This window comes from Chiloscyllium plagiosum, chromosome 25 (assembly GCF_004010195.1).
Source record: "Chiloscyllium plagiosum isolate BGI_BamShark_2017 chromosome 25, ASM401019v2, whole genome shotgun sequence".
Taxonomy (NCBI): domain Eukaryota; kingdom Metazoa; phylum Chordata; class Chondrichthyes; order Orectolobiformes; family Hemiscylliidae; genus Chiloscyllium; species Chiloscyllium plagiosum.
Genome location: NC_057734.1, coordinates 25969118 through 25986031, shown reverse-complemented (window position 1 = coordinate 25986031; position 16914 = coordinate 25969118). Strand labels below are relative to the sequence as shown.

Genomic DNA, 16914 nt, shown 5'->3' with positions numbered 1-16914 from the left:
TTGGTCAGTCTCATTTTTGCAGCAATTGAATGGGACTTTTATATAAATGTTTAATTAGAAATAGAATTCTTGCCACAGTTGCCACCACAGAGCATTTGTTGGGAGGGGAAAACTGCATGAATAAATTTAGCCAACATGACACAGTTAAAAAAGCGCAACAGGTAATGTACAGGGTGAAGTGAAAATAGTCTAGACAAAATGGGAAGATGCTTTAGAATACTTATAAAATGGTGTGCTATTTGATTCACGGATCTGTTTTATAATATCCCAGACACTAAACACAAAGAAAAGCCAAACTTATGTAAAAGTCAAACCCAAAAATGAGTATTGATCCAAGTATAAAATGTGAATTACAACATGAATGGCCCAAATAGTTAATACATCAATTTAGGAAAATCAGATGGGCTAACGAGGCATTTGTTGGGAAAAGTTATTTAAACCTAAGCTGTTCCTTGAAAGTCAATTAATTTACTGAGCAAGTAGTTGAACCAGATGGATGGATGGGCATGGTCTGATACTGTGTTAGCAAGCTTCGAAAGAGCTGCAGTTGAGTTCCACCAAACTCCCCCCACCCACCCAAATCACACAATCACTGCCTCATCCAGAGGTAAAGAGGTACATTCACTCTTATTTTCCACTTTACCGCTTAGCCATGGTTAAAAATAATCATGCCAACAACGGATAAGAACAGGATGGACTGAAGCTGCAAAGACACATAGCCTACAGACACTTATTGACCATATTCATATATGAATAATGAACACTTGAATGAGATAGCAAAGTGAATTTTATCACTAACTGTCTTACGTGAAAGACAATGCCTTGAGGCATGAAAGGAATAAAACTGCCATTGAAAAATAAATCTTAAGTGTTGGAACATTCAAAAGAACGTGAAAAAGAAATCAAATTAATATCACCTGATCTTAGATGAGTGAATTTTGACATTTATTAAGAAATAAACATTTAAGGGTAGATTGAAATTAAACACATCACAAAATTGTTGGAAAGATAAACAAAATATAGTGATTATTCCCATAAATAACTCTTGAAACTCTATCAATCTTTAAGCTTTTTATGCTAACCTTATAATAAGGAGGCTTGTAGCTTTAATGTGGGACTCACGTTGAAAGGGAGCAAGTTTAAAATCAAATTCAAATTAATTATTTGTCACTGCTAAAATTGAGTTTTTCCAATTCTCAGCTGAGCAGTTTAATAGCCTTGTGGTAAAGAAAAAAAACACAAGTACACATACATGTATACACACACACAGAAACCTATCCCGTCCCACAAAGCACACCTCTTATTGGTAGACATGGAGGAGCTTCCATGGTGCCTCTGAAGAAGTCTGCTACCCAGACGGTCCCGTCCTCCCAGATGAAGGACAGCTTGGAGGCAGGAAGGCATAGAAAAGGAGATTTCAAATTAAAACAATTACAGGAAAAAAGTTATTTGTCTAGCTATCTAGTTTAAATTAATACGTGTTTTTCGGTTACTTGGCTTGAAAAATTCAATTCAAAATTTCATTTAGAAAAATGAAAACAGAAATCTTTTAAAAAGCTATGCAGCTTTCACCACCTCCTCCCTCACGTCACAATTATTATGCCAATGAAGAGGCAAAAGTAGTCAAACTGTTCATGACCCATGACCGGAGGGACCTTCCAACTGCTTTTCAAAAAAAAATTGCAGTAACTGGCCAAGTCTACTTCAGTGTTTCTACTGATTTTAAGTAAACAAGCTCAGATAGCACAAATTTCATTTGGCAAGCAAAATTTTCATCTTCTGGTCTCACTTCCATACTTCCAAGAGGTATTCTAAATTCATCAAGACAGAAAATTAAGCGAAGCATATTCTGGATTAGACAGAAATTGCCGAATTTAAGCCCAAAGTATTTTGTAGTACATAGCTTACGATTGCATAAAAAGGTATAAATGGAATCATGACCCTTTTATTCCCTTCCACGTGACCAGGTAGCAGTGTAGCTCAAGTGTTAGATATCAAAATGCCAAATTCTGTGGTAGCCAATGAGCAGTCATGAAAGGGCATAAAGGGCCCCATTTTACTTATTTTTACAATTAAACAGTGGGACTCCAACTACTATATCAGAGAGCAGTATAAAAGTCTAATGCAAGGTTGAATAGTTGAAAAGAAGAATGATCACCTGCAAGGCCACGTGATATTCTGAGAGTGAGGTTTGGACCTTTCCAGAGAGGTCACTTTGCAAACTCCATGTACTGCCAATTAGAGAGTAGACTGTTGACCTCCCCAGAGAACAGGACACATGGATTCCTTTGTGCATTATCAATTCAAAATCCATCCTGATCGTCTCCTAGAGATCACTCCACTGACAAGACAGGAAATGAACTGTACATAAGGGACATAAAAAGATCTCCAGCAGCAACAATAATAAAAGCTTCTGAAGAGGATAAACAGAGGAAAGGTTTTCTTTACCAAGGCCTTTGATCTCAACAGTTTCTGCATTTTACTTATTGCTAGTTAAGTTCCCTGTAAGATGCTGAATTGTGACTTGAAGAACTTGCTTCAAAATCATCAATCTTCCAATACGGAAACCACACATCAGCAACAAGCACATGCCCTAACACTACCTGTGCTTAAAAAAAAATACATCTTTGAATTCTATTAGAACATTACAGAAAATAATCAATATCCAGCAATCTTACAGATCTCAGATCTGTATATCAGATGAAACAATTAACTGGCAATTCCTCAGAAATCCAATATTCTCTATACACTTTTGACAATTTGAAATCAAGACAGAAGTTCTTTCAAATCATCTTTTATTCACTTGGTCATGGGTGTCACATATTGTATATTTTCTAATAAATCAGACTACAAGAATTCAATGCCCCATTCATTCTAAGTTAACTAATCTCAGCCTGGGTAACAACAAACCACTGGCTACAGACTCCATGTCATAGGGAGCAAGAAAATGTAAAAAGAAATATCAGGCAGGTTATCTCCTCTTCCTATGTAGTGACTCCTGCTTGCAAATGCAGGCATCTAAAGGTTTACCTGGTGGTAACATCTATATTTTGTTCACGACCCAGATTTCCCCAATAATCACTTATCAGGAACTCTTCAGTACCTGTTTTCTGTTATAATCATGAGCTACAGAAATAACTGTCAGCGTTTTCAGTGAAGAAAGGAAACAGTCAGAACCGCAAGAGCACAAGCTTAAAAAATTATAGTTCTAATGTTTTTTTCAAATCAAACTTTAAAATACTGTATTTATGTATGAGCATTGTATGTTATAGGTATCATTAAATAATAGCATCACACTGAGTCAAACAATTAATGACTTGAATACTCTGGATGTATGATTTTTGAAATATGATCTTAAAATTGTTCAGCATGGGCATCTTTACTAAAATTCTGCATTTGGAAGATTGAATACTGTTAACCATCTTTCATGGATCCCAAAACAACAAAACTGAAAGTAAAACCAAAGTAACTATCAGAGATGTCCCCAATTCTGGTAAAAAGCACCTAAAATTCTAATAGATACTCCATTGAGCATTTGTTTCACAATTTCTTATTTACCTCCTGTATTCATACACAGACATTGTTTACATTTGAATATTTGCTCTGAGGATTATCCAAATTGTTTATTTACCCAAAAGTACTCCTTTATCTTAATTTGTCATAACCTCCCAAATAGACCAACTTTCTGTTAAACGTACTGTCATCCTTCCATTATGATAAAATTTTCAAAATCTCAATTATAATGCAATTCATTCTTTATTTACATTTTAAGAAACAATCACACCCAATGTTTACATTTTCACGAATAAGGTTTTGATTTTCATTCAAGGATCAATAAATGTATTCAAAGTTGGGTGAGAGTTTCTCCACTCAGAAAATACTACCAGGAATTGGATTTTGACCTGAGGACTCCTGCAAAGTCCTGATTTCTATTCCTCAATCTGTTTTAACCCTTACCGTCAGAGCTGGGCCGTTCTTTGATAGGGGGCTGAACCTCCTCAGTCCCAGTTTCAGCACCCTCTGGTTGGATTATTAAATTCTGCTCTGGTGCAGGACTTGGATTGCTGCTGTTCTCCTGCTTCATTGGAGAAGCATCTGCTATGGAACTCTGATTACTGTTCTCATCTAATTTACAAACATCAAAAAAATTGAATTAGATAAAATTTTACACATTTGACAAAATGCTGTGGGAATAAAATGGAAAGTGAAAGGTGAAAGCACAGAGAAAGGAACACTTGCAGACAAGCACAACTTTGGATTTTGTTCTTCTTCACCTCCACAAAGGAACCTAGCTTTTCAGAACGCCGTTGGAATCTGAATTCTTCAAGTTCAAGTATACAATTTTTGAATACACTGACAGGATTTATTCCCAATATCATCTTATATTAATACAGCTACGTTTGAACGCATTGGAAGTTTTACATTGAGTTTTGTAGTGCAAGGTCAACATCAAAAATCTTCATGTGCTCCCACATCTATAGTTTCATATTTCCCACTTTGCAGAAAGTCAGCTTTAAGTCAGTCTTCCAAGGACATAGCATCTCTCCTCTTAAGTTAGTTTTGAAGACTGCGCAAAAATAAGATGCTGAACTGTCACAGTGAGGCAAGTTCATTCAAAGCACTCAAAAGGGAATTATTAAATCATCTGAAAATGAATGTGGAGGAGGAAAAAGGTGGGAGATCGATATCTATTTTCCAAAGAGCTGGTATAGACTTGATGAAGTGAATAGGTTCTTGCAAGAATGCCGACCTACATGCCCAATTTTGTGTCATAAACCAGGCTCATCAACAGACTGAACGGAGGTCAAATGATCAATGAAATGAACATAATGCTGATATTGCTTTTTTTTAAAATGCAAGAATTAGGAACTTCACATTTTTCAGTACCATAATTTGCACAGGGGCCTCCCTCAGGAAAACTAGGGTGGTGTCGCAATGGACTTAAAATTTTGGCCCATTACTGTGACAGTAGTAAACATTGCTTAGTATTCCAATTTACAGTTTCTTTGGCCAAGCCAAGCATTTAACCTAATAGTGCAAACAAATTCATCCCACTATAAATTCATTCATTAAAAGCTCTCCCACAATTGGCAACCTGGTGTAAGGCTCCAGGTTAGTATATTTGAAGCAATGATGTAGGTTGTAACAAAATGAATAAGATGATTGTCTCAATTATTTTCTTCCACCATACCTGGGGTTCCTTTGTCATTAAACATTCTTCAATTATATTGTCTGTTTCAAAGTTCAATAATCCTTTACCAATTTTTATCTGTGTGCATATTGTTAGCTCAATATTAGCACTATATTATTGTGATACAATAGCTATTTTCCCCAATGCCATTAAAGAAATTATACACAGTAGCAACAAGTTGAGGAGCAAATAAGGAACCATGCAGTATCATATTCAGAATGCATTTCCAATAGTTGGTTTAAAAAAGATACATGAAATATATCCTGGTAAGGTACAAAACTCATTTCAGAATCATTAGCACATGAAACATCTATTTGGTCCAAAATCATGATCGAGAACACCTAATCGTCTACTTTTTTCACGTCAAGACATTTGCAAACCTCTATCAAATCTCCTCTTAGCCTTCTCTTATCCAAAATAAACAGCCCCAGCTTCTCCAATTTACCTCCATAATTGAGGCTTCTCATCAATAGAATCATTATTGAAAACATCATCTCCAATGTGTTCATATCCTTCCTGTAGTAACGCACTCAGAACATCCCAGCTGAGGTCTAACCTAGTGTCTTATACAGGAGAACTGTAACCTCCCACTTATAATTTATGCCCCTATTAATAATACCTAGAATACTATATGCTTTATTAAATGCTCTATCCACCTGTCCTTCCACCTTTAATGCTTTACGCACACATATACCCAGGTCTCCGCACCTCACATCCTTCAATAGTACCCTTTATTTTATAACATCTCCCCATGTTCTAAAATGCATCACTTCACTTTTCCATACTGAACTTCATCTGTTACCAATCTGCCCACTTGTCCAACTTGTAGTGTTCTTTTGAAGTTCTTCAGTCATCCTCATGGTTTACAAAGCTTCCAACTTTTATATCGTACCTAAACTTTTAAATTAGCCCCTGCACATCAAGATCTGAATCATAATTGTAAATCAAGAGAAACAGGGGTGTAATAAAACAAAGGTTCTGGGGTAGTCCACTACAAATTTTCCTCTAGTTTAAAAATTATCCTTTCATCATTACAGTTCAATACTCAAACAGATTTGTCAATAATTTCACTTACATTTTAAGCATAGGAATTCCATTCATGGAATCTACCAGATTTTTTGCTGATAAGCATCCTCTTTCAACAATTGCTTCTCAAAAAAAAACTGAAGGTCATGAAGAACCACGCTCACTAACCAAAAAAGAATTGCTTTTAAAAAAGGATTAAATAAAAAGACAGTTATATTTGAGCAAGAAAAGAATGTGTAAAGGAATATGATTCCCAACATTAAATTTAAAAATACAGACAGGATGAAAAAAGTTGAATAAAATACCTATAGATAGTTCTCCTATAACACTACTGTGTTCCAGCAAAACCTCGCTCAATAGAAAATTGCTTGATATAAATAAAAGGATTACGGGAAAAAATGGGGCTCAGGGCAGACCAGCAAAAAAAAAAATTGCTCACAATCACTCAAAAATCACCCCAAAAAGGTAGAGCACAGCGGAATGAAGGTTGAAATCATATTTATTAATGAAATAAAAAAAGTAAATTTAACAATACATTTAAAAATGTAAGAAAGCTGCTTTCTGTACATATCCTGGTAAGATATGAAACTCATTCCAGAATCTTAGCTGCACAGAATTTCAGAATAGTTAGCACATGAAGCTTCTATTTGGTCCAAAGTTTCAGAATGTACCTCTCAAAGAAAGCTGCTCTGTCTGCAGCTGAGATCCATTCATGCATAGAACACCACGAAGACCAGCGCTGATATCGTGCACATACAGAACTGTAGGGAGACTTCAGGCACAAACATCAGTGAGTGAGCAGAATGGTACGAAGATCAGAATTGATGCCTTACATGGCACAGACACCAGCACATGCAGAACAGTACGGACATTGGTGCATAGAGTCACAGAGATGTACAGCATGGAGACAGATCCTTCGGTCCAACCCGTCCATGCCGACCAGATATCCAAATCCAATCTAGTCACACCTGCCAGCACCCAGCCCATATCCCGCCAAACCCTTCCTATTCATATACCCATCCAAATGCCTCTTTAATGTTGCAATTGTACCAGCCTCCACCACATCCTCTGGCAGCTCATTCCTGACACTTACCACCCTCTGCTTGAAAGAGATGCCCCTTAGGTCTCCTTTATATCTTTCCCCCCGCACCCTAAACCTATGCCCTCTAGTTCCGTACTCCCCCACCCCTTTGCCTATTTATCTTATCCATGCCCCTCAATTTTGTAAACCTCTAAAAGGTCACCCCTCAGCCTACGACGCTCCAGGGAAAACAGCCCCAGCCTGTTCAGCCTTTCCCTGTAGCTCAGATCCTCCAACCCTGGCAACATCCTTGTAAATCTTTTCTGAACCCTTTCAAGTTTCACAACATTTTTCCGATAAGAAGGAGACCAGAATTGCACGCAATATTTCAACAGTGGTCTAACCAATGTCATGTACAGCCACAACATGACCTCCCAACTCCTGTACTCAATACTCTGACCAATAAGGGAAAGCATACCAAACGCCGCCTTCACTATCCCATCTACCTGTGACTCCACTTTAAAGGAGCTATGAACCTGCACTCCAAGGTCTTTGTTCAGCAACACTCCCTAGGACCTTACCATTAAGTGTATAAGTCCTGCTAAGATTTACTTTCCCAAAACGCAGCAACTCGCATTTATCGGAATTAAACTCCATCTGCCAATTCTCAGCCCATTGGCCCATCTGGTCCAGTTCATGTTGTACTCTGAGGTAACCTTCTTCGTTGTCCACTTACACTTCCAATTTTGGGGTCATCTGCAAACTTACTAACTGTACCTCCAAATCATTTATGTAAATGACAAAACGTAGAGGGCCCAGCACCGATCCTTGTGGCACTCCACTGGTCACAGGCCTCCAGTCTGAAAAACAACCCTCCACTACAAGCCTCTGTCTTCTACCTTTGAGCCAGTTCTGTATCCAAATGGCTAGTTCACCCTGTATTCCATGAGATCTAACCTTGCTAATCAGTCTCCCATGGGGAACCTTGTCGAATGCCTTACTGAAGTCCATATAGAGCTTAAAAATGTGTTAAAAATAAAAAAGGCAGCCTTTTATCTTAGCCTGCTTGGCACACCTTCCTCAATCCTGAAGGGCTTATGCCCAAAACATCGATTCTCCTGTTCCTTTGATGCTGCCTGACCTGCTGCACTTTTTCAGCAACACATTTTTAAGCTCTGATCTCCAGCATCTGCAGTTCTCACTTTCTCCTCAAGTCCATATAGATCACATCTACTACTCTGCCCTCATCAATCTTCTTTGTTACTTCTTAAAAAATTCAATCAAATTTGTGAGACATGATTTCCCACGCACAAAGCCATGTTGACTATCCCTAATCAGTCCTTGTGTTTCCTCAGGATTCCCTCCAACAACTTGCCCACCGAGGTCAGGCTCACCGGTCTATAGTTCCCTGGTTTGTCTTTACCGCCCTTGTTAAACAGTGGTACCATGTTTGCCAACCTCCAGTCTTCCGGCACCTCACCTGTGACTATCGATGATACAAATATCTCACCAAGAGGCACAGCAATCACTTCTCTAGCTTCCCAAAAAGAGTTCTCGGGTACACCTGATCAGGTCCTGGGGATTTATTCACTTTTATGCGTTTCAAGACATCTTAAGTATACTCCTACTTCCTTTATACTCTAAGGATTCACTCGATCTATCCTGTCTGTACCTGACATATGCTTCCTTCTTTTTCTTAACTAAACCTTCAATTTCTTTAGTCATCCAGCATTCCCAAATCTACCAGCCTTCCCTTTCACCCTGACAGGAATATACTTTCTCTGGATTCTTGTTATCTCATTTCTGAAGGCTTCCCACTTTCCAGCCGTTCCTTTAACAGCTGTTCATTTACCAGCCGTTCATTTACTTGCTAACAACTGCCGCCAATCAGCTTTTGAAAATTCTTGCCTAATACAGTCAAAATTGGCCTTTCTCCAATTTAGAACTTCAACTTTTAGATCTGGTCTATCACTATTTTAAAACAAATAGAATTATGGTCGCTGGCCCCAAGGTACTCCCCCACTGACACCTCAGTCACCTGCCCTGCCTTATTTCCCAAGGGTAGGTCAAGTTTTGCACCTTCTTGAGTAGGTACATCCACATACTGAATCAGAAAATTGTCTTGTACACACTTAAATTCCGCACTATCGAAACCTTTAACACTATGGCAGTCCCAGTCAATGTTTGGAAAGTTAAAATCCCCTACCATAACTACCCTATTATTCTTACAGTTAGCAGAGATCTCCTTACAAAGTTTGTTTCTCAATTTCCCTCTGACTATTGGGGGATCTATAATACAATCCCAATAAGGTGATCATCCCTTTCTTATTTCTCAGTTCCACCCAAATAACTTCCCTGGATGTATTTCAGCACAGCTGTAATGCTATCCCTCCCTCAGCACAGCTGTAATGCTATCCCTTATCAAAAATGCTACACACCCTCCTCTCTTGCCTCCCTTTCTATCCTTCCTGTAGCATTTGTATCCTGGAACATTAAGCTGCCAGTTCTGCCCTTCCCTGAGCCATGTTTCTGTAATTGCTATGATATCCCAGTCCCATGTTCCTAACCATGCCCTGAGTTCATCTGCCTTCCTTGTTAAACTCCTTGCATTGAAATAAATGCAGTTTAATTTATTAGTCCTACCTTGCCCCTGCCTGCCCTGACTGTTTGACTCACTTCTGTTCTCAGCTGTACCCGTCTCAGATCGATCTCTTTCCTCACTATCTCCCTGGGTCCCACCCCCCCACATTACTAGTTTAAATCCTCCCAAACAGTTCTAGCAAATTTCCCTGCCAGTATATTAGTCCCCTTCCAATTTAGGTGCAATCTGTCTTTCTTGTACAGCTCACTTCTACCCCAAGAAAGATTCCAATGATCCAAAAATGTGAATCCTTCTCCCAAACACCAGCTCCTCAGCCATGCAGTCATCTGCTCTATCCTCCTATTCATGCCCTCACTAGCTTGTATGTGCAGACTGACAAGCGTTTTAACATAGACATCAGCGCATGCACAGAACAAAATGCACGAACCGATCCCTGCTAGAATCGCACTACTCCAAACAGGTAAGCATTTTTAAAAATACCATTCCCTAATTTTTCAGTGACATTATAGCCAAATCACGAGGTAAAAACAATGACTGCAGATGCTGGAAACCAGATTCTGGATCAGTGGTGCTGGAAGAGCACAGCAATTCAGAGTCCTCGGATACTGCCTGAATTGCTGTGCTCTTCCAGCACCACTGATCCAGAATTATAGCCAAATCAGGCTGCCAAAATGCACATTACCCCAGAACTACCTGTACTTGGATCGAAAACAGGAAGTTTTTGATTGTGGCAACAAAATGGGCAAAAATCAGAACGGAAATAAGAAGTTGTTACATTTAAATATTTCTGTCATGTACATTTACTATATCTTTCCTCAGTACGAAGCTAGAGAATATGGTAGAAGTTTGAGAAATATTCTCAATTGATTCAATGGATAAAATAAATTGAGTGGTTCTTGAAAACCTTTAACCAATGGAAAAAACACTTTTCTTCTCATGCTTAATATATGACAAAAAGCTCTATATGCAAGACTTGATAAACTTTAACAGACAATCTCCATCAACATTGCTGACAGTCATTCAGGGATCTGAAACAGTTGCAACATTTAATTGCCAAGCTAGAACCCAGCACATACTTGATAATTTGAATTTTAATCTGAACTCTCAAATTCAGATACTCCTTATGAGCCAAGTTATCTAAATGGGTATATCCACATGCAAGGTCAACTTTTGAGAAATTTCTTCAGCTGAGCCAATCTCACATAACTTGTTTGATCCTGAAACTTCAGCACAATGCTGCTCCTATAACTCAGGTCAGATATTTGTACTATAATGAAACTATGGCTTTAAGAGGTGTATTTAGTCCTGCTTGTGTTTTAGATAAAGAGAGGCATTGAGCTGTCTACTGAAAACTCAAAGTAAACATATTGTAAGGCCTTGGGGTTTTGTTTTAAAAAGTTGGAACAATAGAAGTAGCCTGAATAGATAGGGCCAGCTCCCACAGACCCAAAAGTTTTTTTTACTAGCAGTTGCTGGAGTCTCAGCAGGTTTAGAAGCCACCGTGCATCTCTCCCTGCTACATCCTCTGGAGTTCTCTTAATGTGTTTCCTCCCGGGCTCCTAGAATTGCACGTGAGACAATCTATTTTATTGATTTTGCCAATGGTGTGTTTATGGGATGCTACTATATTGGAACAGTATTTAACTATACTGTTCAGTAGTTAAATAATCTATTATTCTGTTAGGTTTTCCAATAAAGTTACTCCAACAACTTCTTTCGGTTGTTGCCTTCTAACTATTGTGTATGAATAAAGTGTGTTTTGCTTTAAATGCAATAGTTTGAACAATCTAATTGTATCCGGAGTGAAATGCTGGGCACTTGCCTTTAAAATAAGGCAGCATAATAGCTATCCTCTTAATGTATTTTGAAGGGGTCTGATCCGGTCCATAACATTACCTTTTACAATAATGCCTCACCTTGCAGTTTCAAAGCCCAAAATACCACAATTAGTAAATTCACTTCTCCAGAGATTAACCTTCCATAAATCTCTCAACCTTAAGTATCAAGTTATGCTTCCCCAGCATCATTTTTCTTGTCAACTGCTTCCCTTTCCCCAAACCACTGAATTTAAAAATTCTCAAACTTTGTTTTAAAAACTCTGAACATCACCCATGTTAAAATTATGTCCTTCCCTGCACCATCTTCTATACCAGAGTCTCAGCCATCTAAGAGAAAATGAAGACTGCAGATGCTGGATATCAGAGAACACTTTACCGATAAAGACTTTATGCCCGAAACATGAATTTTCCTGCACCTCGGATGCTGCCTGACCTGCTGTGCTTTTCCAGCACCACACCCTCAGTCATCTAAGGCCTACACTCAAAATTCCCCATTTAAATAACTGTATCTTGCTACTTTTGGATTAAGGCAACAGAATAGAGGAAAACAAGGCAAAGTGAGAGTAGAAGACAGGCTGATGCATAGCATGAGCGCTGTAGGGGTGAGTGACAAGAAACAATAAGCAAGAGAATAATTACGAGTGAAAATGTCCAGGAGCATATGCAAGAGAAATAAAACATATCCATCTCTGCCAAGCAATCATATGGTTTGGCAGCACAGTGGCTCAGTGGTTAGCACTGCTGCCTCACAGCACCAGGGATATGGGTTTGCTTCCAGCCTCAGGCAACTGTCTGTGTAGAGTTTGCACATTCTCCCCGTGTCTGCGTGGGATTCCTCTAGGTGGTCCAGTTTCCTCCCATAATCCAAATATGTTCAAGTTAAGTGAATTGGCCATGCTAAATTGTCCATAGCGTTCAGGGACATGTGGGTTAAGTGTGTTAGTCAGGGGTAAATGTAGAGTAATAGGTTTGGGAGGGATACTCAGTGTGGACTTGTTGGGCCAAAATGGCCTGTTTCCACACTGTAGGGGATTCTATGATTCTAAACGAAAAATAGATTTTTTTGTGACATGTTTAAATTCTTATAGATGATAAGTTCTCTCACTAAATATAATTGTAAATTTTTGGGATTTCAAATTTACTTATCGCACTTTTTTGCCCAGCAAGGTAGAGTCTATCAGCAGGGACAAGATGTGCTAGATGCCACCCATGAAATTACAGAAACATACAACATTAAAAAGAGGATGTTTAAATCACTCAAGTTTATGCTGGCTCTCTGAAGGAACAGAACACATTCACATTTTTTTGTCATACAGTCAGTTCTTCTAGAATGCAATGGTTACATTCTAAAGCAACCGTGTTACAGTAAAAAAAATATCACACTTTAGAAACAACACTTAAAGGTGTTATAATCGTGTTACAGCCAACAAGTTTTAAAATTCACGCGTCCCCAATTCATCAATCATGCTACAGCAAATTCGCATTGATGAACAATGCGTTATAACAAAACAATGTGCATTCTCATTCTCCGGTACCAATGCTATATCATATTAAAATTTTTGATGCACTGCTACCATTTCAAATAAAGTGTTCCAACTGCCAACAACTTCAATAAAAATTAGCTTCAACTCCCCTCTAGATCTTTGGCCAATAATTTTGAATGCATGACCTCTAGCTATTGATGGATTTACCAGAAAGTCTTATATTACTACCTTTTATCCTGTACATAAATCTTTCCTTTTTCAATTTAACCTTCACATTATTTATTTTACGAAGGCAGATGCACAAAAATACTCATTAATCCTGCACCAGGTTCTCTGTTTTTACATGAAGCTTTTCCTTTGGATCTTTAAAAAGTTCAACTTTTTCATAGCAAACCACTTATACTGCATTATTTATAATAAAAAAAGTTTTAGCCAGTGTCAAACTGGGAAGCAAATGTTTTCTTAAATATAAAGCTAGAAATTTTTTTTAGTTTTATTTTTAAAAAGAGTAGTGAGCACTATATTATTTAGCTTGAAATTTAAAAGGGAAGAGATTATTTTAACTATACAATCACCAAACTTTACTTGAGTAATTCAGTTCTATATTTAATACCCCAATGGGTCACAATAGCTAGATAGTACACATTAGCAATAAGACCAGCTGAATAAAATTCTTGTAAAATTTGGCTATTAAGGCATGATCAAAAGATCCACAATCCACCAAAAACACAATACATATACCTTGAATATCCATCATGCCTGGCGAGGAACTGTTTTCTGGAGTTGTCACTTCAGAGCCACATTTATCATCTTTCCCCTTTTTTTTATTCTTGTTCTTCTGTACAAAACAAAACAAACGTTGAGATTTGATCTACAATTCATATAACTTCTGTAAGTTAAATCTGGTTTTATAGTGTACACTTCTGATCTTAATACACTTCTGTGTGTAATACATCAACATTTATGATTACAATTCCATCCATAAATATTTATAATGTTAAAAAGCCAAGAAAGATATGGCATTAATTTAATACACAAACTTTACTTGTTTGACATGCTATAACTGGAGACCTCACTTCACTGAAGATATCATGGAGCACATTATCCAGATAATTCAGTTTTAAAACATTTATGGATTAAAACATTGTTACATTTATTCAAAAGAGGACCTGTCATTTGCAGGTCTCACCTACCAGAACCAACTAAACACACAAATATATGAATAAAGAAAATAGGAAGGAGGCCACCACCAATTAAGCTTGCTCTGCCAGTCAATAGTATCAGGGCTGAACAAACTACTGCACATTTGCACTTATGCCCAATAACTTTTCACTTCCTTGCTCAACAAAAATGTATCTACATCAATATATTGAAGGACTCTGCTTCCACTACTTTTGGAGGAAAGTCGTTCCAAAAAGAGACAACTCTCAAAGAAACTGATCTTATCTCCAGCTTAAATGAACAGTGACCCCAGTTCCAGACGACAAATCATGTTTTCCACATCTACCCACTCGAGACCCAAATTCGCACACTGCCTTTCCTGTCTGCTGACACTAGTCCAGTGGCTGGTCTCGAATTCCTCAGAGTAACCACTAACCCAAACAGCCACCACCCTAACTAAAAAAAGTTACTTCTATTTCTCCTACTCCTTAGTAGCTTTTCCTCCACGTAACCTTTCATCATGGCTAATGGCATACTACATTTGTTGCATTCCCACAAATTGCTCAAAACATATGCTGAATTATTCTTACCTCACTTATGACAGAGTCATAGAGATGTACAGCATGGAAGCAGACTCTTCAGTCCAACCTGACCAGATATCCCCCCCAACCCAATCTAGTCCCATTCCATTCCATCCCTCCAAACCCTTCCTATTCATATACCCATCCAAATACCTCTTAAATGTTGCAATTGTACCAGCCTCCACCACTTCCTCTGGCAGCTCATTCCATACACATACCCACCCTCTGCATGAAAAAGTTGCCCCTCAGGTCTCTTCTCCTTCAATACTTAAAATCTCATGTCAAAAATCTCATGTCTAAACAAAATTAAAAATATATTTGACAGTAATGCAATTACCTTGAACTTTATTATTTTTTTAATGTCTTTGTTGAAAGTTTATACTTCAAAGCATCAGCTTCTTCCAAGTGAGTGGAGAGCAGGAACAAGATCAATACAGAATGGCTGGCTCTTAGTCATCCATCGTTTCTCCAAACCTGAATGAGCAACTTACCTTTACCAAAACTATTCTACTATTAGATCCACACATAGGCTGTAAATTTGAAAATAAACATCCAATACTCCCTGGGCAATTCACTTCAGTAGTAGCTAATTTATGCTCCCCTTACATTTCAATGCACTTGACTACAGAACAACTTACATCATCAACTTTAGGTTCTGTTACAGGCACCCACTTGTAGATTCTTAGTGATGTATCACCAACAGTTACCCATTTCTTCTCCCTGTGTTTCAGGAAAGAAACAGATTTAAAACTCAAATAAGGGTACTTCAGTGTTTTTATATTTTCATGCTCATGTAAAAGTGATTACAATTTACCATTTTTCTTGCTATTAATTAAAATCTAAGATAGCATTTTGGAGATATTGTATACAAGTGCTGACAAAGAACATGAAATGGAGTTCAAAGAAATTCAGAAGACAAATATACAAAGTCCTTTGGATAAGTTATTAAACCAAGACTCTAATTTCTTGTCAGGTGGAAGTAAATGTTAAAAATAACTATGAAAGCAGCATCAGGGAGCATCTAATGCCCAGTTCAACAATTTTCAACATGATCAAATCTGTTTCTGTTTCTGGTAATGTTAGTTATCTAAGTGCTGTATGTGGAACTATGTTGTCTACAATGTGGCTTTCACATCTCTCCAGCAACAAAAAGTGTATTAACTCTGAAGTGCTCAGAAACGTGCAAGGTGCTTCATAAAAATAGTTTTTGTTCCTTTGCTCCTATTAAGGATATGCATTAAAATATCATAGGCTTCTCACATTGATTTGCAATCACTGCCTTGCCTGCAATTGGGAAAAATCAAACTTGGCTCACTCAGAGGAAGAAAATCTACATGGTGCAGAAATAGAAGAAAAGCCAGACTTTCAGTTTGAAGAGGAACTGTTATTAAACACATTGGCTATTGCTGGCAACACCAACTGATACGAGGTTATCCTGGGTGAGAATGGAGACAGACACCAGGCAACAGTTTTATTGTTACCTGAAAGCAGGTATCAGAAGCTGCAGAGAGACAGTACTGCAACACTCAAAACTGTATTAACAGAACATACACAAGCATTGTATTAATATGAATGCTGAGTTGAGTTATATGGTCAGTCTGAAGATTTGCTTTTACACTTAACCAAAATGAAATGTTCCAACTTTATTCAGAAGAACATGGTTGGAGAAAATCAAACAATTGAGCTGAAGCAAATTGCTTGTCAGATTCTGAGATTGATCTCTCTCAAATTCTAAAGAAACATGTCACTGTTTTCAATGGGGATCTGGGATACATGGAAAATATCTTAGTCACATTGATTTTAAGCATGACATATTAAAATTAAATACTGCAAGGCTAATCAGTGCTTTATTCAAATCAGACTAAAAGTCAAGACAGAATTAGCGAGGTTGGTCAAGACAGGCCGCACTCTTATCAGGGATGAAAAAAGATGGATCAGTATGTATCTACTGAAATTTTCAGGTTACTATTAATCTATGTGGTGAGCAGTGCTCTTTGACCTTTTTGCTGG

General features: G+C 37.8%; 1 protein-coding gene across 3 annotated transcripts in view; it reads right to left on the bottom strand.

Moving 5' to 3' along the window:
- bcl7a (BAF chromatin remodeling complex subunit BCL7A) overlaps positions 1-16914 on the bottom strand; it is a 54197-nt gene that overhangs the window by 8466 nt on the left and 28817 nt on the right. For 2 of the 3 annotated variants that reach the window (XM_043715757.1, XM_043715756.1), the window contains exons 2-4: positions 15543-15624; positions 13904-14000; positions 3958-4125 (exon numbers count right to left, since the gene is read on the bottom strand). In XM_043715757.1, the coding sequence (XP_043571692.1) occupies positions 3958-4125; positions 13904-14000; positions 15543-15624 (347 nt within the window). Of the gene's footprint in view, positions 1-1297; positions 1386-3957; positions 4126-13903; positions 14001-15542; positions 15625-16914 lie in introns of all 3 variants that reach the window. The other variant, XR_006315388.1, reaches the window with a different exon arrangement.